General features: G+C 42.6%; 1 protein-coding gene across 1 annotated transcript; it reads left to right on the plus strand.

Annotated features, from left to right (window-relative positions):
• The first annotated feature begins 137 nt into the window (after positions 1–137).
• PLEK (pleckstrin) lies at positions 138–26,453 on the plus strand. The gene is made up of 9 exons (XM_060117730.1): positions 138–185; positions 9,397–9,552; positions 9,801–9,982; positions 11,785–11,876; positions 15,052–15,236; positions 16,896–17,000; positions 22,469–22,552; positions 23,398–23,467; positions 24,812–26,453. Exons 1-9 carry the CDS (start codon positions 144–146, stop codon positions 24,946–24,948), a joined length of 1,053 nt encoding a protein of 350 aa, XP_059973713.1. The 5' UTR covers positions 138–143; the 3' UTR covers positions 24,949–26,453.
• Positions 26,454–27,690: the final 1,237 nt, after the last annotated feature.

Below are 27,690 nucleotides of genomic sequence, written 5' to 3' on the forward strand. Positions count from 1 at the left end.
TCACGCGATTGCCAGCAGAGGGGAAACTGTGAAAGGGGACTCGCTCTAGAAAAGCAGCCCACAACGGCCCCAGCTCTCAGAGGAGGGCGAGCTTCTGACGCGACTTCTGCGGGGGGACTCGGCCAACTCTTTGTCCGTCCGACATGGAACCAAAGCGGATCAGGGAGGGCTACCTTGTGAAGAGGGTAAGCAAAGTGCCACCTGCAAGGGTGTCCCTGGAGATAGGGTGAGGGAGGATTGGAGTCCAGCTTTGCACTCTCTATCTGCTGAACCTATTGGGCTGAAATGGGAGAGCATTGCAGCCTGTAGAAGGTTGGAGTGGTGAGGAGAAGCCAGTACGTGTTCCATTGCCTTCTGGTTCTTAAAAGTGAATTAATCCAGCTCAGGCGTCAGCACAGCTTGATTTTGTGGGGCTGAGAATTCCAGACGACAGGGTCTGGAAATCCTTCAGGATTTAAAGCATCCTTTTCAAGAGTCACACATATGTGTTATGCTAGAAGACTGAAACTCTTCTTCTATAGAGGTTACTAGGAGAAACCATTTGTTATTTAAATTCTTCTTCCCCTCTTTTTTTTTGGAAAAGAGGAAGAAGAAAATGATTAAAGATGAGCAGATATAATGATACAGTAATGGTAACTTATTCATCCTTTTTATTGGACTGAAATCTCTTCACTCACAGTTCTTAGTGAATTTGTATAACGTGCTGTTAAGGTGGTAGGTAGATGCACCATTTTAAAGATTAGAAAACAGAGACACAAGTTTACTCAAAAATGCTTGGTTTCACTGGTGTGGCATCAGGAAATTGAATTTCGTTAGCACTGCTGGTTTTTCTCCTGATGGTGGGTGTATGCTGTGTCACTGTGATACTCCCCAAGAGGGTGAGTTCACACATAGGGCTTGTTGGCATCCTGTGGACAACACCTATATGAACATGTAACTCACACTGACCCAAGTGAGTTCAGGGCGTTAGAAGTGAACTGAATTCAGTACATTCCTTTAAAGGCCCAGTTTTTAATTGAATGAGAGCATAATGGGACTCTGTTTTAGGCCATTCATTGTTTAACATTTTAGCCTGAAAGTTCTACTAAGAGGAAGTTAAACTGCTCACATTACTGCCTGATTCTGTTTTGATTTAAATCTGGAAGGGGCCTTAGACCGTCTGACCTCATTCCCTCATTTCCACAAGAGTAAGCTGAGACCCAGAAGCTGGGTGACTGCTCCAAATCACATGGCTGTGACAGATTTGGGACCAGAAACCCACCCCCTGACTCCTGGCGCTGAGTTCTGTCAAGTACACAGGGATTTTCATTGAGTAAATTCAATCTAAGTTAGGGTTTGTAATGTGTCTATGGTCGTGAGAGTTACGAGTAGATGCCAGAGAATAAATGAGCCCTCAGCTGGTATTCTTTCTAGCTAGCCATATTTTGAAACATCCTTCAGAAAAGACACATGTATATACACAGAGGTGTATGTAGACTCCTTGCAATAGGCACTAATACTCTCTTGAGAGCCAACAATAATTAATGTTGACATTTCTTTCCTGGTCACTTAGGCTAGTATCCTGAGAAGAGCAGGTGAATGGAAACATTTTCTGCAAAGGTTTTTTGTTTGTTTTTTTAAAAAAACAATTTAAGCATTTTGTAATTAAAATTTCTGTTATATTGTATACTTACATTTTAAACTCTATAAATTACAAAGGATTAAAAGACTCAGTCTCTAATAAGTGAATCTGCCCCACTAGAATATGATGATGAAAGAGTTAGGGTTGTCAAGCACATGGACTTAAATTAATAAATTTTTAAATCAGTGAGACTAATTCTCTCAGATCATGGCTTGTAAAAGTCAGTCTAGAAAAAGTACTTAGAGAAAAACATGGTGAAATTTCATATTGATTTTTCCAATTTATATCTCCCATAATTTTCATGTGTACAATTTACATCTTCATAATTTTTGCATTTTTCTCTGGGGCCTTTTGAACACTCTCTGTTATCATGTGTTAGGATTCTCTAATTTGTTATTTTAAAGAAATGCTTGGTTCAGAGATTCCCTTTGTCAGCTGCAGAACTGAAGTCAGAATTTCCCAGTAAGGTGTTAAACTTCTTAACTTCTTTAGACGTCATTTTTTTTTCTTCCAGATACTTCATATACATGGGTGAAAAAGTATATGTCAGGAACCTAGCACACAGTAGATGGTACCTAAGTCACAATGATTATTAATATCGGTATTGCTATACACTTCAGTAGATAGGCAGTCCTCTCCTAGATGCTATTGGTCATATGCCCTGCTTCCTGGATTGGTTGCCAAGTTAATAGTGAAGAAAGAAGCATGAAGATCTTTCTCTGACAAGGCTGGGAGATGCCTTGGCTATAGTCATTGATGTTAAAGCATGACAGGCGATAATATATGTCTCCCTCGGTTCACCTTTTTTTCTTACACAGTTTAAGATATCTGGGTGGTAATAGAGAATATATTTCTCCTTATTCTTGTTTTATGACATAATTTTATCGGATATGAAGATGTTTTGGGTGGAAAAAATATAACATTAGAATATGCTAGTACAAGGATTTTGTCAAGCCAGTAATCCTGGGGTCGGTAGTCAATGGCATCGACTATATAATGTTTCTGCTTTTCTTCTGTGCAAGATAACAGTCCACATTTCACAGTTCAGGTTTCCTCCTTTGCCTCCCTCCTGAGATCTTTAAATAGAGTTGATGGTTAAGAGCGGAGGGAAAATACATGATTCTGTCATTTTGCAGCTTTTTCATTCTAAAGCAGACCCAGATTTTCTTGCCTCAAAGTCTTACCACTTTGACTTCAAAAAAAAAAAAAAAAAGGAGCACTTAGAGCCTGTCATGTAGCAGCTAGCCACTGTACGAACTCCATCTCATTCAATCCTATCCACCCTATGTAACAGTACCCTTATCCCCATCTTACAGATGAGAAACTGAGGCTCAGAGAGAATAAGTGTCTTGCCGGTAAGAGGACAACCTGAGTTTCAAACCCAGGCTTGCCCAACCACAAAGCCCACCATCTCGTTGATCCCAGGCAGCCTTCTGAAAAGCAGGCTTCTCAAGCCAGCAAAAGGGAGGTGAGATGAACTTTGCAGAGCCAGAGTGGGGCCTGGACAAACTGTACTGTGGGCAGGAGTGTGTGTAGTGACCTCAGCCTCCCTTTTCCTCTGATTAGGGGGTTACTTCCAGCTAATAAACATATTTTGGAGGTCCTTGAAAATATACTACTGATTTGGGTATGTTTATAATCATAGCTTAAAAAAAGAGAGAGGAGCAGGTTACATGCAACCAATAACCTAGACTCCACCAAGTCACGTCACCAACCAGCCTCATTCCTAGAGGTTTATACAGCTAACTGTTGTTTCTATGACAACAGCCAGCATGGTGAGTGGCAGGACTGCCCCAATGAGTGTATTAGGAATTTAGGTGGCCTGTGAGGCTGGGGGAAAGTACAGGAATCGGGGTGGTGAGAAAGAGAAGGACAAGAGGCTTGGTCAGGAAAGAAAAGGGCTGAAAAAAAAGCTGATGTACTGATAGAAGGAGGAAAGCCTGGGGCAAAACAGAGAGCAGGACTCAGAGGTCTTTGCCCAGCAAGTCTTTCGAACGGCTACCTTGTCTTCCAGACACCATGAAATAATCCCTCTTGATTTGCACACATTGATTCATTGTCATCAGAGTAACCAACATACGTAGAGCTTACCCTGCAGCAGGGACAGATCTAAGCATTTAATGCATTAATGCAATATATATATAGTGGGTACAACTATTACCCTTACTTTACAGAGGAGGAAAGTACGGTACAGAGAGGCAAAGGGCCTTGCCTAAGGTCACACAGCTATTAAGTGGCCGAGATTGACTGGAACCCAGCAGTGTGGTCCCAGTGTCACAGAGAGCTGTGCCTAACCGTGTTATACGTGGCCCTCATGGGCTCAGATTGCAGTGATTTTCTTTTCCAAAGCACTGTTGTGATGCGTGGTGCCCGGGAGAACCTTAGGCCAGAATGACTTCATAGTATTGCCTACAAAACTGTGTCATCTTATCTGCCTATATGGTTACCGTTTTTTGAGCACCTACTACAAGCTAGGCATAGTGATCAGCTCTTTGAGTGTATTATCTTATTTAATCTTTATAACAATGGGAAATTGGTAGTATTATTATTTTCATTTTATAAGTGAGGAGACTAGGTTTTGGAAAAATGAAGTAACTTGACTAAGGTCACACAGCTTAGAAGAGGCAAAGTTGAAATTTGAACCGAAATCCCTAAGACTCCAGACGCTTTGTGTCATTTTTCTATTGCTAACCTAATATGTTTTTATTGAGAAATTGTCCAACCTGGAAGAGTTTTTTTATGTAAAAAAAATTCTACTGAACAGATTTGTTTCCTTGCCTTCAAAGTATTTAAATTGGCACAAAATGACCATTGATCTGGGATGTTATACAAGTGATGTCATAGATCAGGCTGGACAACTAGATGAAGCAATTTATGATGTAGCAGAAATAAGGACTTCACAGAAGCAGCACCAACTTAAAATAACATGTCCCATGAGTGTGGGAGAACAGATGATACTAACTCATAGTTCTGCTTTAGTTCAATATGTTGTTTTGACCATCATATAGTTTTCCTTTAAATTCTAGCTGTATGTCAACATAGGAAAAGAGAAGTTTGAAGAAAAGGAGAAGTGAAAGGAGGTGTCTTCACTTGGTGGGAGATGTCTGGGAGGGGCTCGGCACCACAAGCAAGCTGTCCCCTCCCTCGGCGATGAGTCATGGCTTCTTTCTGTGAAGCCACACATGCGCAGGAAGGCCTGTCTCAGTTTGTGCATTCATCACACCGACCTGGAGTTGCAGGTCAAGGTCACTCTCTCCCCTGTTAGATTGTGAACATCTTGAGAGCAAAGATGGCGTCTTGTTCATGTTTATACCCTAACACCCAGGCCAGTGTCTGAAGCGTGGGAGCTGCTTTATCTATCATTATTTGTAGAGAAACCAAAAATATCTCGGGGGTTCAAATTATAGTAACTTAAAAAAAATTTCTAATGGGGTCATTTTTAGATATTCATGTTAAATATGTTTTTGAGGGTTTTTTTTTTTTTTGCAGTTTTGTTTTGTTTTTGCTTGCAGATGAAGCCCAAGTGTTCAGATGAAGGCAAGGCCATCTGGAATTAGAAGACTAAAGGCATAATAGTAATAACACGTGTTTAGAACAGATGTGTAGAATCTGAGGATTGAAAGGAATGTAACATATTTTGATAAGCCTTTAATTGAACTTCTCATCTGTGGCCTGAATTTCTTTTACTACTCTATTCACAAGCGTGCTAGAAGACCTCTTGTGCCAGGGAACTCACTAATTTAACTTTCTCCCTTAAGTTATGCAGCAAACTGTTTTTTTCTGAAACTTGCACCTACTGAGACTTCAAAACAATCGAAATGTTTCACACCCTTGAAGACAGTCCTTATCCACTCTGCCTGTCCCTTTTTGGGCTAAAACCTACCAGTTCCAACAATTTCCCCAAGAGAGATGCCATCCTGTCACTCCCTTTTGAACAGGCTTCATTTTATCTGTAGCTTTGAGGTTTCCTGAGCTCAAGTTCATTCTCCAGGTGCAACCATAAGTATAGAATTACAGGGACTAGATAGTATTTACTGGGTGCTCCCTTTGTTCTGGATATTGCCCTAAGCAATTTACGTGGATTATTTTATTTAATCTCTCAATCATCCTAAGAAATAGGTGGTAGCATTATCCTCATTTGCCAGATGTAGAAAATGAGGTTTGAAAACTTCCTTAAGGTCACATTGCTAGAATGGGGCGGAGCTGGGATTTGAGCCTGGGCCACCCAGCTCCATGGTCACCTACTGGTGATGCTCCATTTAAAGTTAGAACATTACTTTCCTATGCTTCTATTTATATAGCCTACAAATCACTTTAGTTTTCTTGATAGCCCACATCAAACTGCTGACCAATAGAGCTCCATTTTTTTTCCCCACACGCCCATTTTCCCAAATCTTCACCAATACATTTTATAAATCTTTAAAAAAAAGTATTGAAGAATAAGTTTATATTTTGTTTAATTTGCATTTGTTTAATTGCTGTTGAAGCAGTACATTTTTATGTTTATTAGACCCAAGCATTTCTTCTTTTGAGAATTGGCTGTTTCTATTGTTTGTCCATTTAAAAAAAAATTGAGAGGGTTTGTATATTTCTTATTGATTCTAAAGGGTCAAAAAATATATTAAGGATATTAATATTTAATTATATGATACTATATTATAAATATTCATACCTTTTAATTTGCTTTTCAGTTGTTCAGGGTTTTTTTGTTGTTGTTTGTTCATTTGTTTTTTTACTGTATGGAAATTCAATTTTTTTAAGTGGTCAGATATCTTGAGCTTTAAGATTTCTTCTTTTGGTATCATGCAATGTCAGACTCTTACACACTAAACTAACCACTTCCATGATGATGTATAGTGACTCACTTGGAAACTTTAAATTTGACTCAACATTTAAAACCTGCCCATTCTGACATGTAATTGTATAGGTTTTGGTCTATAATGGGAGAAAACAGGCATATGCCACATATATATTTACTTACATATATAAACCTTATATATTTATAGTATCATAAAACATATTATTATATAGGATCATATTATGATGTGATTTACAATTTAGATATGTTTTATGATTTTATGTACACACATACACACATATATGAGGTCATATATATATATAGCTGGCTAAGCGGCCTAAAAATTGATTTAGATTCCAGAATGACTCAGTGAGAACCAAAATGAAGATGGCATCTAAGGGGAAGTGGAAAGAACATAAAATTAGGCATCAGGAGACCTGGGTTCTAATCTCAGTCCCACATTAACTGGTCAGGTATACTAGGCCCAGTCCTTTAAAGTGGCCTCAGCTTTCTTACGTGTATGATGAGGGTGTTGGTAGATGATCCTAAATGCCTTTCTAGCATGGGCAGTCCATGATCACACTTCTCGGTTTGCTCTTGGGTGGGCACAAAGAAGGTTAAGGACAGAGAAGGGTAAATATAGCGGTCATGGACAGGAGGTGCTGTCAGGTTATCCAGGGAGAAGCCAGAGGAGAGAGATGACCCAGAATTCCATCATCCTAACCTAATGAACCACTACCAAGCCTGGAAGAAAGTCCCACTTTATAAGCTGTCCGATTTCCCTTGTTTTACCAAGTATCAGCCTCCTCAATGGGCGTACTGCCCCTGAATCCGAAAGGACACATCCTCCACCCAGTGAGCTGTCAGACCCTGAGGCTACATTTGAATTAGTAAAGCACAAACTCATTTTGAATAGTTGGCCCCGGAGTAGTTTTATTTTAATGGTCTACGGAAGGAATGTAGTGCTGGCTGACGTCTCCTAATTTTATCCCGGTTCCAAGGTCAAAAGCCCTGAGTGACTCTGGCAGTTATAAATCTTTGATAGGTCTGAAGTGGAATATAAAATTGGAGACTTGAAAGGCATTTCAGCAGTCATCTAGTCCAACTTCTTACTCCTAGCTCTGTGAATGGATCTTTTATTAATTTCATTAAAATTTTTTAGACTTGTCTATACATTTCCCTAAAAGCACATCCCAAATTTTAGTATGTAGTAGTATCATGTGTTGTTCATTTATTTATTAATTTTTCCCAATTATTTTGAACATTTTCAAACCCACAGAGAAGTGAAGAAAATAGTATGACTACCTATATACTCTTTCCCTAGATTTATGAATTGTTAACACATGGCTACATTTGTCTTATCTCTGTATTTCTATAGAAATATACACACATATTTTTATGCTGAGATATTTGAGAATAAGTCAGCTTATCATGCTCCCTCATGCCTAAATATGTCAAAATATATCTTCTAAGAATTAGAACGTTCTCCACAGTTTTCCAAATTGGATGTACCATTTTGCACTCCTGCCAGCCATGTATGGGAGTTCCAGTTACTGTCCTTGCCAAGTCTTGCTCTTCTCAAGCTTTCAAAATTTTAGATGCTCTAGTGGGTGTGCAGAGGTATTTCATTGTGGTTTTAATCTGCATTTCCCTGATGGATAATGATGTTAAACACTTTTTCAGAGGTTTTTTTTTAATGTAATGCCTCTTCCAGTCTTTTGCCCATTAAAAAAAATAGATTATTTGTATTTTTTCTTATTGATTTGCAGGAACTCTTTATATTCTGAGTTTCTCTCTGATAGATGTAAAACAGAAGGACATTTGATTGAAATTATTTCATGAGTTGGCATAATGTCTGACCTTGCCCATTTTTTCAAAAAGGGAAATAATTCAGTGTTAGCATGAATAATTATTCTGCATGTTCAGAAAAGAGATAGTTTGTATTAATTTAAAACTTTTTTTTCAGTAACTAAAACAAAGGAAACACTTGGACAAGCAAAATAATAGTCCCACAAGTATTTATCTTCTTTGCATAAATAGTCTTCCTTTTGGGAAACTGGACCTTTATATAGAGGCTCTTGGTATTTTAAGATAAGCAGCAGGATCTTCTGGGAACTTGATGATAATCCCATTTTGTGGTAGTCATGACAGGGTGACATCGTGGGTTCAAAGATAAGAGGCATAGAACCCTGTTCTCTTCCTTTTCCAAAACCCTCCCAAGATATAGATAAAAAAGAGAGACTTCCTTGATGTAGTCAGAATGGTTATCTGTTGATAAAGGGGCAGTTGGCATTAAACCAAACTGAAAACTTTTTAAGTAAGGATATTCCTAAAGGCCACACTGACATGACAGCATCATGCTGGCATTAGAGATGGTTCTGCAGGTGATTTTCATACCTCTTAGCCATGCCTGTACACAAGGCTGTGCTCTGAGTTTCTTCTTGATGTTCACATCCAGATAAAATCTGATTAGACCAAAGGATGGAAGTAACTGCAGCTAGCATGCCACCATTTATGGCACATGCTGTTGATGGTGGCACTTTTCCAGTGAGTCCAGCTTCAGGCATCCTCTACTCTTCAGTCTGAATTGGCACTTGAGGTAGAATCTATTTGCCATCCCTAAGTTGAATGGAACACAATGGGCAAGGTTGGGAGAAAATAAGCCAAAGATAGTCAACCTGAAATGTACAAAAAGGAGAGTTGAGATTCACACCCTATTCCCTTGGTAATGGCCCAGGAGAGGCTTATGGTCTAATTCTAGATGTGTATATATTTTATCTTAAAACTTTTAAAAAATGTTCCAGCAGAATGGTATTCCCCTTCTCCCCTGAAGGCTGCTTTCCTAGCAGCCTGGTCACACAAATGTGGGTCGCCTGTGTCCACACTGGCCAAAGCTAGGATATTTATCAAGCCCTTTGCCACCTATAGAAGAGTTTTAGAAAACATCATTACCCAGCTCTTTCTGTTGTCATTACAGGGGAGCATGTTCAACACCTGGAAACCCATGTGGGTTGTATTGTTAGAAGATGGAATTGAATTCTATAAGAAGAAAAGTGATAACAGCCCCAAAGGAATGATTCCCCTGAAAGGAAGCACTCTGACTAGCCCTTGCCAGGACTTTGGCAAAAGGATGGTGAGTTGATGTTGTTAACCACAATGAATACCTTGTCAGGCGCTGACCTTTGAGCCCATGCATAGCCTGCAATGTGAATGGAGCTTCCTGGGCCAGTCCCTCTCCCCACCACCCACCCTCTACCCTGGGCATTTGGGTCTCTCTTGGCCAAGCACTTCCAGAACAGGGTTGGCTCAACTGCTGTGCTTCATAAGAGACCTCAGCCCCTTGAAAGGAGTCATTCCTAATGGGATGTGTTTTGATTTCAGTTTGTGTTTAAGATCACTACGACCAAACAGCAGGACCACTTCTTCCAGGCAGCCTTCCTGGAGGAGAGAGATGCCTGGGTTCGGGACATCAATAAGGCCATTAAATGCATTGAAAGAGGGCAGAAGTTTGCCAGGAAATCTACCAGGAGGTCCATCCGACTGCCAGAAACCATTGACTTAGGGTGATTTTCTTTTATTTTTAATTATTTTTAAGTTTTTAAAACATCTTTACTGGAGTATAATTGCTTTACAATGGTGTGTTAATTTCTGCTGTATAACAAAGTGAATCAGTTATACATATACATATATCCCCATATCCCAGCCTACTTGCATCTCTCTCCCACCCTCCCTATCCCACCCCTCTAGGTGGTCACAAAGCACCGAGGTGATCTCCCTGTGCTATGCAGCTGCTTCCCACTAGCTATCTATTTTACATTTGGTAGTGTGTATATGTCCATGCCACTCTCTCACTTTGTTCCATAGGGTGATTTTCTATGTTTCCTTCCCTTCACTCTCCCCTCTTCCCGCCCTGCTTCTTGAGGAAATCTCACAACAAATCCTGCTCCAAGGCCTGCTTTGGTCACCTCTGAAGGCTGTATCCACCCTTCCAGGTCCTTAGTACTGGCACTTGGTGTACTAAGATGTTTACCTGGGTCTGAAGGAGTGATTGTGGCTTCTCTAAGGTCTAGCAGCTGAGGAGAGGAGGCCGTGGAATTTAAATTCCCTCATTTTAGGTAATCTTGGCAGAGAGAGAGAGACAGGGGATGGAGAGAGAGAGAAAGAGAGAGAGAGAGAGAGAGAGAGAGAGAGAGAGAGAGATGCATCATTGTATTTATGAAGTATCTATAATAAGTTACTCTTAAAAGAAAGCTTCAGGATCTACAGGTAGGCAGGAAAAGGCACGGGCTGTGTGTCCTAGTAGGTAAGGTTTCAAGTTCAAGTTCACACATTCAGCAAGGGTGAACACCTCTCCTAGCAGGAAGCCATTTGTGCCTTGGCCTAGTTTAATGACCTCTGATGTAGACTGGCCTGGAATTGCAGGTGACGGTTGTTGCCTGAAGGTTGATATCACATGAGCCCCTTCCTCTAGGAGTCTCTTTACTTTTTGCTGGTTTTTGCTTTTATGTGGAACATATCCTGTAACAGGAGCCCTGCCAGGAAGAATTCCATATTGGCTACTTAAAGCATCCAACCAGGATTCTGTTTACAAAATGGGTGGGGGGTGTCCTTAGGAGGGGACTGAAAAAAGCCCTCTGCATGCCTCATGCAGGACATGGCAGGTCACAGGAGTCTGATGAAATTTGTGCATTGAGCTTAGAGAGAATGAGCACTTTCTCTCACCAAGAAAGCTTTTTGGTAAAGACCCAAGAGGAGTTGCCTAGTCTAGCTGTAGCTGTTGGGTGGGGTGGTCAAGTGACCACATTTCTAGCCACAGCTGTCAGAGCTAAGTACGTTGCTTGCAATTTCTCTGATAAGGCTATCTTTAGTTTATTACTTCAAAGACAAAAATAAGAATGTCTCACTGTTTTGCTTTATCTCCTAATTTTTAGGATAAAGGGATAAGCTTAGTCAAGACATTCACTTTCTGGGAGGCAAATGTCTATACCAGATGGTCTCTTGAAGGACACAAAGAAATGGGACATGAGGATTGAGCCCCAAGAACCTTTAATCTTTGACACCTAACTGGGGACAACTCTCCGTCTCAGACACTAAAAATTAAACCAGGAGAGTTTAGTGAATTTAAGAGACATTAAGTACCTTCCCAGTACATTTTGCTGAATGTTGCTCAGGCCACAAAGTTATGCAATTATGAACTCTGCCCTCTAATGATCTACTTATGATCTACTGGAAAGATTAGGCTCAGGGCTCACCTGGGGAGGGGGAAGCTTGTACTCAGGAGCAGCCCCTTCGAGGTGGCAAATCCCAGAGAGGACTTGGCCATTCTGAAATGCTCTTGCTCATCCATGTGTTTTCTTCCATGCAGTGCCTTGTATTTGTCCATGAAAGACACTGAAAAAGGAGTAAAAGAACTGAACATAGAGAAGGACAAGAAGATTTTCAATCACTGCTTCACAGGTAAAAGGCCTTGTGAGTCTGAAGTAGGGCTTCCGGGGCAGGCAGTATGGAGGCCTCGCTCAGCCTCACATGTGGGTGATGGATGTAGAGCATGGGGGCGGGGAGTGGGGTCATGGAATGCAAGCTGGTGGACGTGATCATTGAACTTCCCCAGCGTGGAAGGAGAAAGAAGGGTGAAACAAAACTTTGTCGTTCAAGATAAAAATCTCAGAAGTTCCAGCTATATCAATCAAAGGGTCATATTTTGTTTTCCAATAAATGGCAGGATGTTGAAATAGACACAGAGTTGAATAAGGTGATAAACAGGAATCAAGATACCCAATGTAAGGTCTAGGTGGCAATATTCGGGATGTCTGAGGCTGCACAGGGTGAGGCATTATGTATTATGGGTTTAGGGAGGTGGTGTAGTGGTTTAAAACATGTTCTTTGGAGCCAGACTTCCTTGGTTCAAATTCTAGCTCTTCAGCGTACTAGCTGTAAAACCTTAGGCCAACAATTTAGCCTCTCTGTGCTTCACTTTCCTTGTCTATCAAATAGGGATAATCGTAGTGCACCTACATTAAGGCTTGCTGTAATTATAATGTGTTTAGAACACACACTAAGTACTATATGGTGCAAGCTCTCAATGCAGTTATTATGATTAAGAAGTCACATGTCTGCACAATCAATTCTGTGTGTTCAGAAAAGAGAAAGAACTCAGGGGTAGTTGGGATGAATAGAAGGTGGTGCCTAAATTCTACTCTGAAAGATGGGTAGAATTTCTTTAAGTATTTGTGGGAAGGAATTCTGATAAGGATAGTTAGGCTGAGCAGATGGTGAGGACAAAGTTATGGGGCTGGGATTTCCAGAATATTCATCAGGGAAAGAAAATGACCAGCCTGGTAGGACTGATGTTTCCTTAGGGAAAAAAAATGAGAAGTACAGTTTGGGACTAGGTTGTCAGATGTCAGACATGGCTGACTTATGGTGACAATAGAGGTCAAGAGAGGACAACACTGAGAAGATACAACAGATGGAATCCGAAGGGCTGTCCAATCAATAGATAATTCACAAAAATGGTAGAGGTCAAGGTTAGGAAGGTGGAGGATAAAGGGTGTGATCTGGGGTAATGGGGGGAGGGTGGGTGGGTGGGTGGTATCCCAGGGGAATTCAGCCTCAGAGAATCAAGGCAGTAGTCCATTAGCATCAGAAAAGCCAGGGTTGAGATTTGGAGTCAAGATACCAAAAATAAGGCAGGGCCCTAACTCAAGTAGGACTGAGGTCACTAAGACAAAGCCTCTGGAAAAAGAAACCAAGGGGAGGTTCTGACATAGATCTGGGCACAAGGTCCAGGTTAGACTTATTTCCAGTGAAATGTCTTACTGAGTCCAAGAGTACTGGGCTTGAACTACTTAAGTTCTCTCCATTGAAGGTCAGACCGGGTTCTAGAAATTCAGGTGGCTTGAGCCTTCATGTGGGACTCGGGTGGTCTCAGCAGAGAGACAAGTCTGTGGCAGAGACTGGGACTCAGGTACTGATGACATGTGATGGAGGACCTTGAATGTCAGGTGATGGGGAGACTAGACTGAAATTGTCTTTCGAGCTGCAGCATGCCTAGCTGAACACATATGGAATCTAGGATTAGAACACTTAAGTGAAGGCCCATTGCAGGTGTAACTCAGGCCTAAGGTCACTTAAACCCTCTGAGTCTTAATTTTCTCATTCTTAAAAGAGGTCTGTAATTACCACCCTACCTCTTTTACAGGGTCACTACAAGGATTAAAGTCATAAGTGCAGTATTAATTAGTTTATCCTTCTAGAGAAAGAAAAGTGGGCAAAGCATTTTGTATATGAAATTCATGGAAGGTACACTAATCAACTGCTTTTACTCTTGTTTCAAGGATGGCATACCCTACTGCTCTTGCTTTGATGAGCTGGGACCTGTTATGTTGGCTCCCTGGTTGGCTACATTTGTACAGAATACATATGTGTGTGTGTAAATATATATATATATATATATATATATATATATATATATATATATAGTGTTTGAAAGAAATATGTTTTATTTATTTACTTATTTTTATTGAAATATAGTTGATTTACAATATTGTGTTAGTTTCAGGTGTACAGCGCAGTGATTCAGTTATACATACATATATATATATTCTTTTTCAGATTCTTTTCCCTTATAGGTCATTACAAAATATTGGGTATAGTGCCCTGTGCTATATGGTAGGACCTTGTTGGTTGTACAGAATATTTTTCATATAAAGTTTCATTATAACCTGCTAACAATCCAGTGGATGGCTCCTTGCAATCCTCTCTTGAGGCAGAAGGCTGTTTGAATGGCCTCTCAAGGTCTCTGCTAGACCCTTGTCTAAGGCGCGACATTCGGTGCAAGGGACATCATCAAATTCGAATTTAGGACATACACGTACTGTCATGGTGTTTTCTGCTTAAAAACTTGCAATAGCTGTTCACTGCCAAGTATCCTAATGTGCCGTCAAAGCTCCCCCACTCACACTGGGCCTTCCTCTCGCTCTCTTGTCTTCGTTTGCCTTCTTTCCACCAACTCCTCCCCCCACCCACCAGCGGGGCTGCTTCCTGCCTGTGTGAGTCTGTTCACACTGCAGCTCCCTCAGCCCCTGCTGGTTCCTCTCGACCCCTGCCTGAGTAGATGTTTGGCAAGCATCCAGTCAGTGTCACTTTCTCTGTGAAACTTTTCCTGATGGCTCACACACGGTAGCCCTTCCCCCACCCACCCCTCCACACCTTCCTGCAGATTTGACCCAGCGGCTCCCTGTATCCATCCACAGCAAAGCACTTGTCACAACACTTATCACGCAGATCTCCTTTTTAGGTTCCCTGAGGAAGCCTCCCCAGCACCCATCACAGAACTTAGCTCCTAGCAGAAGTTCTAGGTCATTAAGGGAATAAATGAGTGGGTTAGTAAAAACTATTTCCTTATGCATGCCTTGCTGCTTAAGGAGCGTGTAGATGTTTTTCGAAACATTTTACATGGTTCCTTTTGTACCCAGATATCTGTCCCTCGGATTTCATTCTTCCTTCTTGGAGTAACAGGGAAGATGAGACAAGTCCAACACCTGGGTCATCCGGAGCTCTCCAGGGGCAACTGTCAGTGGCTTGTTCTTTGGTAAAGAGAGCTAACAGTCCCTCTGATGGTCCCATCCAGGTAACTGTGTCATCGACTGGCTGGTTTCCAATAAATCTGTTCGGAATCGCCAGGAGGGCCTCGTGATAGCCTCCTCCTTGCTCAACGAAGGGTACCTGCAGCCTGCTGGAGACCTCTCCAAAACCTCAGTGGACGGAACTGCTGAGAACCCTTTCCTCGACAACCCCGACGCCTTCTACTACTTTGTGAGTGAGAGAGCCCCCCATCTACTCCTCCTGGCTTGGGGGCTGCTCCGGGTGGGTTCTGGGTTGGTCTCAGTTCATATCCACCGTGAAAGAAAGAGCCCAGCCCTACAGCATTGATCCATGTCCCTGACTTGACAACTGTCCTCCAGGCCACCATGCCTGTCACATCCAGTGAGATTGTTTAAAGGAAAATATTGTTCACTTGAATAGTTTTCTTTATTCACTTAAAAAAATTTGCTATATCTATTCTTATTCTAAGCAAGAATTCTTTTATAAAAACTTATGAGGCCCAGGGGCTTCCCTGGTGGCACAGTGGTTGAGAGTCTGCCTGCCAATGCTAGGGGACACGGGCTCGTGCCCCGGTCCGGGAAGATCCCACATGCCGTGGAGCGGCTGGGCCCGTGAGCCATGGCCGCTGAGCCTGCGCGTCCGGAGCCTGTGCTCTGCAAGGGGAGAGGCCACAGCAGTGAGAGGCCCGCGTACCGCAAAAAAAAAAAAAAAAACTTATTAGGCCCAAGTACATGACAGGCACCCACCTAGACAAAGGAGATACAGTAGTGGAAAGAAAAATAACAGGCTAAAATTATGGCCCTCTGGGAGCTTCCTTTCTAGAGGGAGATGTGTAAAATCACAACGGGCCAGTTTTATATTTCCAAATAAACATTAAAATATGTGACTCAATACAAAATGTGTTCACCCAGGTTCCTTCCCCCTGCACCATGAGTATCCCCGGTGGCATGCTTACCACAGATTGGGAAACACTGTATTGTACAATATGGACTTAATCTTGGGTTACATGAGAAATCTGGCAAAGTGGATTTCTAGGGGGATTTTGGCAATTCTGTTTCTATTTGGGGTCAGAGCACAAAAGTAAGGAAGCTGCTTATAAAAATGAAGTGAATGTCACAGAGAGAGTTTCATTTCACTTTGGGGAAGTTCCCCTGTCAGAATTTTTTTTTTTTTCAGAATTTTGATCTGGTTGTTTATAGCCATTTAAATGTGGGACTCTAAAAATATCCAGCATAGTGGCTCCTCTTCCTCTGTGTGATTCATTGCTCTCTTATAGCTGAGCAAGGCCCAATTCCCTCCTGACCTCAGAGGATGTGGCTGGACACGTGTTCTTGGTCTTCTCAAAGCGGATGAGCTGAGTGGCAGAGGACATTATGGAGATTGTGTTGTGTGCACAGTGTCTTATAAACTAGCCAACTCTGCTTTCAGGGATTTGGCCATAAGGTCCCAAGAGAAGAAAGGCTTTGAAAAAAGATGTGCTGAGCTAGACTTCCAATATAGCTTGGGGAACCCAAGAAAATGAAAGGATATTGATAAAACCACACTTGAGCGGAGACAAGAGAGCATCTAGCAACAAGAAATAAGCATCTAGATGGGACTTTCCTGGCAGTCCAGTGGTTAAGACTCCGAGCTTCCACTGCAGGGGCGCGGGTTCAATCCCTGATCAGGGAACTAAGATCCCACATGCCACGCTGCAAGGCCAACCCCCACCCCCCAAAAAAAACCCCAGAAACTTTAAGGTTGGAATAAACCAATAAATCACAGGCGGGAGGAGCAGCTGGAGGGGAGAGGGAGATGGAGATGGAGATGGTATAAGTAACAATATGCCTAAGATTGGGAAAATAAACTTGCTCTTTGGTTCCCCAATAGCCAGACAGTGGGTTCTTCTGTGAAGAGAATTCCAGTGATGATGATGTGATTCTGAAAGAAGAATTCAGAGGGGTCATTATCAAGCAGGGATGTTTACTGAAGCAGGTGAGTGGTCACTATTATTCCATCCTAATCTTTCTCCCTTACCAAGTCCTTTGTATTCTAAATCACCAAATGGTATTTTGTTTGTTTGGTCAATAGTCAATTAGAAAATGACACCCACCTGGTGAAAGATAGACAGATAGTTAAGTAGATGATCAAAGTGGCATTAGGTCAGGAGGACTGAGGCAGGCAGGGCAGAAACACCTTAAAATAGGGAAATTCGGGATGCCCCTGGCAGTCCAGTGGTTAAGAATCCACGCTTCCACTGCAGGGGGTGTGGGTTTGATCCCTGGTTGGGGAACTAAGATCGCACATGCTGTGCGGTGCAGCCAAAAAAATTAAAAATAAATAAATAAAATAGGGAAATTCTTCTTCTATCCATGTTTCAAGAAAATGTTGACACTTTCATTAGCTGGAGGATATCAGCTGGCTAAGAGATGCCTTCAAAAGACAGGGATGGGGCTTCCCTGGTGGTGCAGTGGTTGAGAGTCCACCTGCTAATGCAGGGGACGCGAGTTTGTGCCCCGGTCCAGGAGGATCCCACATGCCGCAGAGCAGCTGGGCCCGTGGGCCATAGCCGCTGAGCCTGCACGTCCGGAGCCTGTGCTCCATGGTGGGAGAGGCCGCAGCAGTGAGAGGCCCGCGTACTGTAAAAAAAAAAAAAAAGACAGGGATGTTTCATAGTGAAAGTACTTCCATTGGCCTATCCCTCCTTCCTGCTAAGTAACCAGGAAATAGGAACAGGCCATACCCAGAAGAGGAGCATCATAAACCACTGAGAGCAAGGAAGTACCATTTCAGACTGTGGGTAGGTCATGGTGAGACCAAATCCAGACCAGCTCTGCAAGAGCAGCAGCAGACAAAGCTCAAATCTGCTCAGAGGGCATAGACTCAGTAATTACCCAGTGTCCACCAGTACTGGCCACTGTCAGTCTGGAAGACAGGGGCTGGGGTGAGCTAAAGAGCTCTGGTTAGTTACCAGGCTCCAAGGCACGGGATGCCAAGAGGTAAGAGAACACAAGGGCTGGAGCTGAGTGAGGAAGTCAGGGCCAGCACCTCTACAGGAAAATATGCGAATATTCAGGGTGAAACAACTGAGGCTAGCGTATGTTGTTGAGAAGCCAAAGCTGCTTTTTAAGGCCAAGGCCTTGCCCTCGTGGCTGTGCCGTGAGCTGTCTTAAAGGCACTTCTCAGTACGTAACAGAGAGAATCTGGTTGCCGTAAGGAGATTTCCATGCATTGTCTACAGGTCCCATGGGACTGAGAGATTTGACTTATAATAGGACCCTGAACTTCCAGGGTGAAGAGAGAAGAAGCAAAGTTGAGCGTATATTTATACTTAAAAAGGAGAACGTTGATATGGATTTTGAGTTTCACCAGGGGAAGTAGGGCATTAGTGTGCAAAACTTACCTTCACATCAGGCTTTGAGAGAACGAGGTCCTAAGGAATAATACAGCCACGGTTTAGAAAGGATTCTAGACTATTCTAATAACTTTTATGACAGGGTGCTCACTGACTAGATTAAAGGACGAGCATAGGAGCAGGGCCAGCCTTATACAGGGAAGGATCTGGCAGTTGCCCATAGGCAGAGCTTGTCCATCACCTGCTTTCTCATTTGTTCTGACAAACGTTCCTATGTTATCTGGCTCTTTCATTACAGGTGCTGAAAGGTGCCTGTTAAAGCAGGAATCACTTGGGGGGGAATTTCATTGTTTCCTTTTTGTTGATGTCTTCTATAATTCTATATTGTTATCAGCCATGAAGGACTTTTCTTGAGTTAGTTGATCTGATAAGCCTTAATTTAGAGTGGAGCCCTGAGGAAACTGAACATGAAGGTTGAAAAGGGGTAGACAAAGTCCCAGCTGGACTGGAGTCATGTCCAGGCAAAGGGCCCAATGGAGATGCCAGATGGCCAAAAGTCAGCTGAGGGTAATGGTGCGAGTGTGTGTTGAAGGTAATAGTACTGGAAGTAGGCATACTTCCCTGTTTTCCCTCGCCTTCTTTACATGGCCTTTGGTAGGTGCATGTTAGCCTTTAGATTGCCCAGTTGGTGCACATTTGAATCCTCCAGGGATCTGTTAAAATTGCACCCCAGGCCAATTAAATCAGAGTCTCTAGATGTTATAGGTCCCCAAGAGATTGTGGCCAATGTTAAGGACCGCCTTTTTCTTAAAAGTTAATTTATCCTATTATCAAAGTACCACTGTTTAAATAGTCAGAAGCCTCCTTTTAACATGAAGGAAACAAATCTTTGTGCATTCAGGAATTGTGTTCTTTTTCAATATTTTCCCCTCTAATTTTGGGGGGAGGTAGAGGGAAGAAAAACCTCTTCTACTTGAATTGACAGCCCTCTTTTTTTTTTTTTTTTTTAGATTTTATTTATTTATTTATTTATGGCTGTGTTGGGTCTTTGTTTCTGTGCGAGGGCTTTCTCTAGTTGCGGCGAGTGGGGGTCACTCCTCATCACGGTGCGCAGGCCTCTCACTATCACGGCCTTTCTTGTTGCGGAGCACAGGCTCCAGACGCGCAGGCTCAGTAATTGTGGCTCACGGGCCTAGTTGCTCCACGGCATGTGGGATCTTCCCAGGCCAGGGCTTGAACCCGTGTCCCCTGCATTGGCAGGCAGATTCTCAATCACTGCACCACCAGGGAAGCCCGACAGCCCTCTTTAATGTTTCCAATCTCTCGTCTTGGTGGTTTACAACCCTGCTTCATAGCAGAATCACGTGAAAATTTTTTGAAAATCTTCTCTTTAAGTACCACAAAACTAAACCACCCTGTGTCTACTGTTGGAAGTTAGCCAGGGTTACCTGTGTAGAAGGCTTATCTTGAAAAAGGACACCTGTGCTCCATACTTCACAGGTGGGAAGTAGCTGCATCCAGCTGCTGGTCAGTCCCCTTCCCACCCATTTCCCCCCTCCTTCTCTCATCCCAGAGGAAGTAATTCTACCTGGGGGACTGAGCAAGTTTGAGGATGAATGATTTTGGATTACATTCAATATAATCCTTTTCATATAATTCATTCTGTGACGACAGCGAATAAAATATCTAGTTTCTCAACCACGTGTAGATTCTTTGATGAGGAGATTCTTTCTGTTATATGTTTTTCTTGTATCTGCTACAGAGTTCAGCATCCTTCTTGGTCTGTAATAGGCAACAAATATTTTTAGAGTTAATTAAATCGAATATAAGCACAGCCGTTCCTCAGTATCCGCAGGGGATGGGTTTCAGGACTGCCACGGATACCAAAATCTGTGGATGCTCAAGTCCTTTGTATAAAATGACACAGCGCATAGATGACGCTGACAGAGCAGCAACAATTCTTGGAAACCCCAGGCATGCATGCATTCCTTAAAATACCCCAGGAAATACTCAGTCAATGAAAGATAACTCTTCAGTGCATCACATTGTGATGCCAGTGAGGGCTTAAAGATAATGTGGTGGTTGGCCAGGGTTGGCTGATTTCACATCCTCTTGTACCTTGCTCTTCCACTGACTTGAACTTGATATTCACCCAGTAATTGCATAAGAGAACGTGACTTGTGTATCCATGGATCTGGAGGAAATGGCGTGGGGCAGAAGCCTTAGTATCCTCAGCCTATGGGCAGCATCAACTAAGGCAAAGAGCAGGCACTCATAACAAGAATTCTAGAAACTGACGCTTTACAAAAGCCATTCTGTATGTGATACTGCAGATAGAAATATTCTCTGTTCTCCCATATGACTCTGCAGCATTCCTGGCTCCATGCTTCAGGCAAGTAAAAGGTTCTTTGGAGCTGAGCTCCTTGACCAGACGACCTGCCAAATAACTTAGACCCATTCTTGAAAGCTCTCTTTAAACTCTTCTGACCTGGCATTATGAAGGAGACACAGTTTGCTAAAATCACAAACGCTTCATTGCTTTCTATACAAGCGCAGTGAAAAATTTTGGAAAATTTGTATGTGTGCCTCTTAGCATGTGGTGCTTCAGAAATAGCAGACAATATTCTTCATATTGGCAAGATAGAAACTATATATTTTCTAATCTAATTTTTTTAGCTTCTGGAGTTGTCATTTGAATTTACTGTGGGAAATCATAGAATCAGGTTTAACATAACATTTTAAACAACTGCTATCAGCTAATTGAAATAACTGGGTAATTCAAGGCAATTACAAACAGATATGAAGGGGCTCCCGTGTGCCAGGCACGGTGCTGGGCATGGGAGAAGCAAAGATAAACAGACACAAATCCTGCCTCAGAACCCACAGTCTAGACACTGTCAATGTTTAATTCTATGGGGAAGGGCCAAGTCCTATTCTTCTTCATCATGTCTGTCACAACCACTATTGCTTCCAGTTTCCATTGCTGCTACCCACTGTTAGTCCCTAATAATTTTATGCCAGGATTATTGCAATCATTTCTTGATAATCTTCTTATTACCATATTATCTTACCCCTGGCTTATATTTAAGCTAGCCAGCTGGCCCATCCTGTATGTTGTCACCATATTAATCTTCCTAAAATGTCACTGTTATCTTTTCACTTCCAACTCAAAAGCCACCAATGACAATACCCCCATGTTTCATTTTTTACTGTTTGCTTCCACTTTTCCAAACTTGCCTCTGCTGCTTCTCATGAGCCTTGCCTTCTAGCCTGACTGGTCTTACTCATCAGGGACTGAATATGCCTTGGACATTCCCACCGCTACTTTTTTTGTTGTCAGTGGCCTTCCCACCCACCTCTTTCTCACCTACATAACTCCTGTGTGTCCCACATGGTTAAATGTAGGTTTTTATGAGGCTCTCTTTGACATCCCAAACCCACAATTACATACCCTTCATTTAAATCCTTTGGAACCAGGACCTACTGTAGAGCACAGGGAACTATGTTCAATATCTTGTGATAACCTATAATGGAAAAGAATCCAAAAAAGAATATATACACATGTGTGTATATAACTGAATCAATTTGCTGTATACCTGAAACAAACACAACATTGTAAATCAACTGTATTTCAGTAAAAATTTAAAAAAACCAAAAAGCCAAAAAAACCCAAGTTAAGTTTCCAAATAATAAACAATAAATATTTTTAAAATCCTTTGAAACTCATTACCTATACATGTTATTTGATTTGGACATTTGCTATTTTATATTTCCACATAGGTTATAAACTCTTTAAAGAACAGGGTCATGTCTTAAATCTCTTGATAGCCCCCCATTATCTAACACAGTACGTTGTACATAGTACTGTCTTATATAATGCTAAAGCTGTAAGACAATCTTAGAAATAACTTAATCCACGATTTAATAACATCTATCTACTGCTATCTCTCTGACAAAGGTCTGGGTTGTGGCCTGGTTTCTCCTGGAGTTAGGATTTCATCTTTATTTTTTTCTTATTTCAACTCAACAAGACATCACGTAGGTACTAGGTGTACTGAATGATGCGAAGAACTCATCCTTTCTTTTTCTGTGTTGATCTTGGATACAGGGGCATAGGCGGAAGAACTGGAAAGTGAGGAAGTTCATTCTGAGAGAAGACCCTGCGTATCTGCACTACTATGACCCTGCTGGGGTGAGAGGCTGTGCTCGATAAACCCATCCCACTAGAAGCCTCTGCTGCTTCTATTCACTGGGCTTCCCAGGCCCCTTTCCGCTCTGTTGAAGCCCCTTTCCTCTTCGCGATCCTCTCTTCTCTTTCCTCACCCTCCTCTACCTTTTCCTACCCCTTCTTATTGCAGAGCTCTGAGATCTTAGGCTTTGAGGCCAGCAGAATCACAGGGATGGGAGAAAATATCACTATCTGGTCATTTATTTGGTCAACTCAACATAATTTTCTTTGTTTGCCCCAATCTGATATTTTCAGAGGAACTCAACCAAGCCAACATTGTGTTCTTGGCTTCATATGCAAAAAAGTGATAATTCCTCTTCTAGGCCTACTTCAGTGAGAACATTGTTGGAGTCCAGCCATTTGGGCTGTTGATTATTCAGAAGAGGGCTTTTTCCTCAATAAAATGAGCCATGTCCATCTGGGTTGGGTCCTCAGCCTCGCTTGCAGTGCAGGGCTCTTCGGTTCCCTCCTGTGTAGGTTATACTACTATGTCTGTTGCCTGGGGCCAAAGGGCTCTGGAAACGTGTGGTCCTTCTCTCATGGGATGTGATGATTCAGCCTCACTGCCTGCTCTGCCTGCCACTTTCCTCCAGATGTGAAGCTCAGATTGACTTGTGTCTCCTCTTCGAGCTTCCACACCTCCCCACTGTGTGAAGTGAGGGATGGAGGATCCAGAAAGGGGTTCTCTTTCATCTCTTTCTGCTCTTATCTACACCACAGCGAGTCTGTGTGGCTTTTGCACCAACAGGATAAAGTATACCCATACATTTTACTTTGGAAACATACTGAAGGACTCCTCTCTCCTTTAGGGGGAAGATCCCTTGGGAGTGATTCGCCTGAGAGGCTGTGTGGTGACCTCCGTGGAGAGCAACCCAGATGGTAAGAATGAAGTTTTGTGGGAGAGAGGTGTGTCTACCCAGGCTCCCTTCCTACACCTGGGCGCCCTGAGTCAACAGCACTGACTCCTTCACTCCCTCACTCAGGCATGAATGAATTTACTGTCTGAAAACTTTAGAGAGACCCAAAGCTATTCTCTCCCAACTGCTGCCCTGGCTCTCTGGGCTTCGGGGACTGGGAGTGGTTTTGTGAATGTCTTGAATGAATCCTAGTGCAATGCTGAGAAAAATCCATCATCTCAGAACCGGCTTAGGTGGAGACACTTGTTACCTCCTGATGCCTGAGCCTGAGCCATGACATTCCTTAAAGGGGACCTTTTACAGACCAGGAAATATCCCACAAGAAAAGGAACATGTGTGCTGTGAGGCAGTGTGGAGAGCAGGAACTGCTCCTGGGTTATAGTTAGGTCTAGGCTAGTTAGTGCGTGGCACAACTGTGCGTGAGTTGCCTAACTAATCTGAGCTCTCCCGTCTCCTCCGAGAATGATGGAGTTGCACCAGATGACCCTTGGGTCCTGATCACAAGTCTATGATTTGGTGATGAAATGACCGTGTCTCTTCAGGTGTAGGGATGAGTGGTGTCAGTGGGAAGATGCGGTTCAGACATCCAGACCCTGGCTTCTCCTTGTCATTTTGGGTTTATGAGGATATGGAGGCTGACAGGAAAACACTGCAACTGCAAAAGCTGAGATTTTTACTATTCCTGGATCTGCTCACCCGCCTCTTCCCCTAGAGTCTTCCTTAGTGTTGGGGTGGAGAGCGTGCTGCTTTGTGATCTGAGATGGATGTGTTTTAAGTCTTGTCACAGTCCTGGAAGGTTTGCTGCCTTCCAATCTTTCAGCAAAGAGTCTCACTTAGCCCTTGATAAAAACCAGTTCAGGCTATACTGATGGCACTGGTGGTGAATCTGGGTTTTTTTCGATGTTTTAAAAAAATATATGGAGGTCAGCTCTTGGTTTATATTGTGAGTGGAGGAAAGATACTCACTGGACACTATTACAGGGTTACTCGTTAAACACTATTTGTGTGCAAAAGTGAGAAATTTAGTTTGCTTATAAACTATAAAATGTTTCTCCTTGAGTGTTTTATTTCTTAAACACACATACACACACACGCACACAATCATACTACATACCTGTATATATAAGCACCATATATATAATCATATAATAAATATGTCTGATCATACAGTGATGGTAAGTTTGAAAATCACATACTTAATTTTCTTGGAACGCTTGAAAAATGAGGATTTCATTGCTTGCAGAAGGAGGGTGAACTAGGTGGCCTTTCTGGTGCCCATGCCCACTGTCACTTTCTCTCTCACCAGGCAAGAAGAGTGAAGAAGAGAACCTCTTTGAGATCATCACGGCTGATGAAGTTCACTATTTCTTGCAAGCGGCCACCCCCAAGGAGCGTATCGAGTGGATCAAAGCCATCCAGGCGGCCTTCCGGACGGGGAAGTGAGGACACCGGCGGCCTGCACCACCCCGCTTCCCGAGGGAACCTCACGGATCAGCTCGGTCCAGGACCTGGCCACTTCTGCGACAGATCAATGAGAAAGGGCCCAGGGGTGGGACATCGTCGTCTTCAGGGGTCCTGAATGTAACCAACCACGTGCTGCGTGATGTTTGCCTACACCGACCGCATTGCTCACTGAACCCTCTCTGCCACTCTCTGTGTCCCCCAGGCAGATATGACAAGCCGTGTGGCCTGGGGACATTGCTTACCCTCTCCAGGACTCAGGTTCCTCCTCTGGAAAATGAAGGAGCTGAACTAGGAGAACCCTGAGGTCCTCCCTAGCTTCAAAAGCCCCTCGATTCTAATACCCATGGCAGTGCAGCCGGAGTCCCTCTGTGACCAAGTCTTGGCCTTCAGAACCTGAAACAACTCTTCCCTTTAAAACTGTTTCCCATCTGTACTAAAAGCACTAGGTACAAACCTCTTTTTTTCCCTTTTGCTGCCTTCTCTTGCTCTTGGCCACAAGATCATACATCACGGTCAAGGAGAACCCTCTTCCTTCCTTGCCCTACCCAGAAACTTCCTGAGAGCCAGCGCCGCAGTGGTGGCTTTTAGCTTGAAGCCTTGTGACGACAGCCTGGAAAGTTATGACTTCTGAGAAAAAGACCCGAGGAAACCAGGAGTAGCCCAGGGTCCTCTCCACATCCGGAAGCTGCCCAAAGCAGGCGTGTTCCACTCGCACTGGAGATTGATCTGACTCAGGGCTATCTTTGTCCCTTTCCAGAGCATTTCTCTACCATTTTTTTCTAATTAGGAGCAGGAACTCCAAATCTGCAAGATTCTGTTTCATTTGAGTGTTTACAGAAAAAAGTGGCCAGAGGGGTTTTCTCTATAGGGTCTCTCCATGGGTGAAGGAGCTGGACAGCTGCCCGCCTGAAGTGTCCCCCCACCCCAGCTCCAGAGGGTGGAGGGGCTGGATCACAGGCCAGCTGATTGGATGATGAGTTTATACAAAGACAGCTCTGAAAGGACTTACATCTAGACAGCACGTGGAGGGGGCCGTCACATTGTGCCGTGCCTTCAATTCTTGAGTTAAAGATACTATGGTTGTGCCTTAAAGCATATGCTTTAAGGACAAGCTGTCCGGTCTCCTGCTTGGCCTCTGAGGGGCCTCATGGACCCATCATCAGCCAGCGGGATCTGACCTAGATTCAAATTGGGTACCTGTTTCCAATTTTTGACCCCGTCCACCAACTAGTGATTCTAAACCAAAATTGAGAAGGAAATCTGGTATGTTGTGCAGGTGTATTTTCCAACTTCAGATTTTTAATTTTAAGGCCCTAGTAAGGAAAGTAGAGTAGAAAATTCTTCCTGGTTTTATCAACTCCTCTCTTTCCCTCCCTCAATTCTACACAATATCCTTGAAGCTATTCCTGCCTCCAGATTGTTTTCTCAATGGCCGAGAGATGAAAGACTACCTTTTCTCTGATTCTTTAGTAAACTGTATTAGAACATGCATAGTAGTTTTTCTAGATTCAGTGTTAAAAGTATTTATTAATATGGAATCAGTTTTGAGTTTTGAAATAAATGTTACCATGTTTAGTGTCTTCTTGGGACCATGACTCTGATGTTTTGCCTGACATTAGTGACTCTTCTTTTTTACCACCTACTTTCCCTTACTGAGGATAACACCATCTGTCATCTCTCAAGTTATCCCAATGACTTTGCAATTTTTTTAAAAACAAAGTTAGTGTATTCTAGGGAGCAAGATTATAGGGAAAATAAAATATGGGGAAAATAAAGATAAGGCTTAGGGAAAAGGAAGATATACAGACAGTATATCTTCCTATTTCCTAAGCCTTTATCAGTAATTTTTAATTTATGAGACCTTGATTATAATGTTTAGGCAAGCAAGAGAGTCTATAAGTGGCCATTATTTTTAAGAATGCAGAAAATGATTTACATTAGAGGAAAAGAAGTTTCCCACTGAAATGTTACTAAGTATGGTTGTGCAGGGTGTGCACTGCTTAACTCCAGGGAGCATTAGTCACACTGTAGTCTAGGTGATTGTCACCTCTTGGGATTTGCATTGTACAATCTGCACATTTGTATATTGTGGTCTGCAGAGAATTCAAAGCATCATTATGGCTTCCTAACAGGGGCAACTGGAATGAAGGTGTCACTTGCCAAAGTAAATACTTAGAGTACAAGTATAGATATTATGTCTGAACCTCTTTGGCTTAGAAGTCATACTCAGGCCCCTTCAGCACAGAAATAAGCAAACCCACACAGGGCTGAGCCCCAGAGTGACAGAGATTGCCCTCGGTGATATGGGTCAAGGAAAGTACTACCTGTCAATTCCATTTGAAGAACATTAGAAACTGGAAAAAGGGCTGCTCAGCATTTACCCAGGATTCCAATTTAGAGTGGGGAGAAAAACAAATTGGAAGAGAATCATTTATGGGAGAATTAGGAAAGAATATATAAAGGGGGGAAATGGCTTCTTGCATCACGTGACTGATAGCAAGTCAGAAAAATAAAGCATTAAATCTGATAAATCTAACACCCTTTTGGGAAAAAAAAATAGAAGGAGACCTTGAAAGGTGAGAATCTTCCACTTAGGTGGAGAACAGAGTACTAATTTAAGGAAAGACGTTAAGTGTCTCATAGACACACATGACTAAAATCCTACCAAAGGGAGACGGCTTTCGAAAGCAGAATGAGGAACTTGCTTAGCTGAAAATGACA

This window comes from Mesoplodon densirostris, chromosome 14 (assembly GCF_025265405.1).
Source record: "Mesoplodon densirostris isolate mMesDen1 chromosome 14, mMesDen1 primary haplotype, whole genome shotgun sequence".
Taxonomy (NCBI): domain Eukaryota; kingdom Metazoa; phylum Chordata; class Mammalia; order Artiodactyla; family Ziphiidae; genus Mesoplodon; species Mesoplodon densirostris.

Coding starts and splice junctions, on each gene's coding strand:
- PLEK (XM_060117730.1), top strand. CDS start 144: ATGGAACCAAAGCGGATCAGGGAGGGCTACCTTGTGAAGAGG. Junction 9,553..9,800: donor AGGACTTTGGCAAAAGGATG/GTGAGTTGATGT, acceptor TTTTGATTTCAG/TTTGTGTTTAAGATCACTAC. Junction 22,553..23,397: donor ACTACTATGACCCTGCTGGG/GTGAGAGGCTGT, acceptor TCTCTCCTTTAG/GGGGAAGATCCCTTGGGAGT.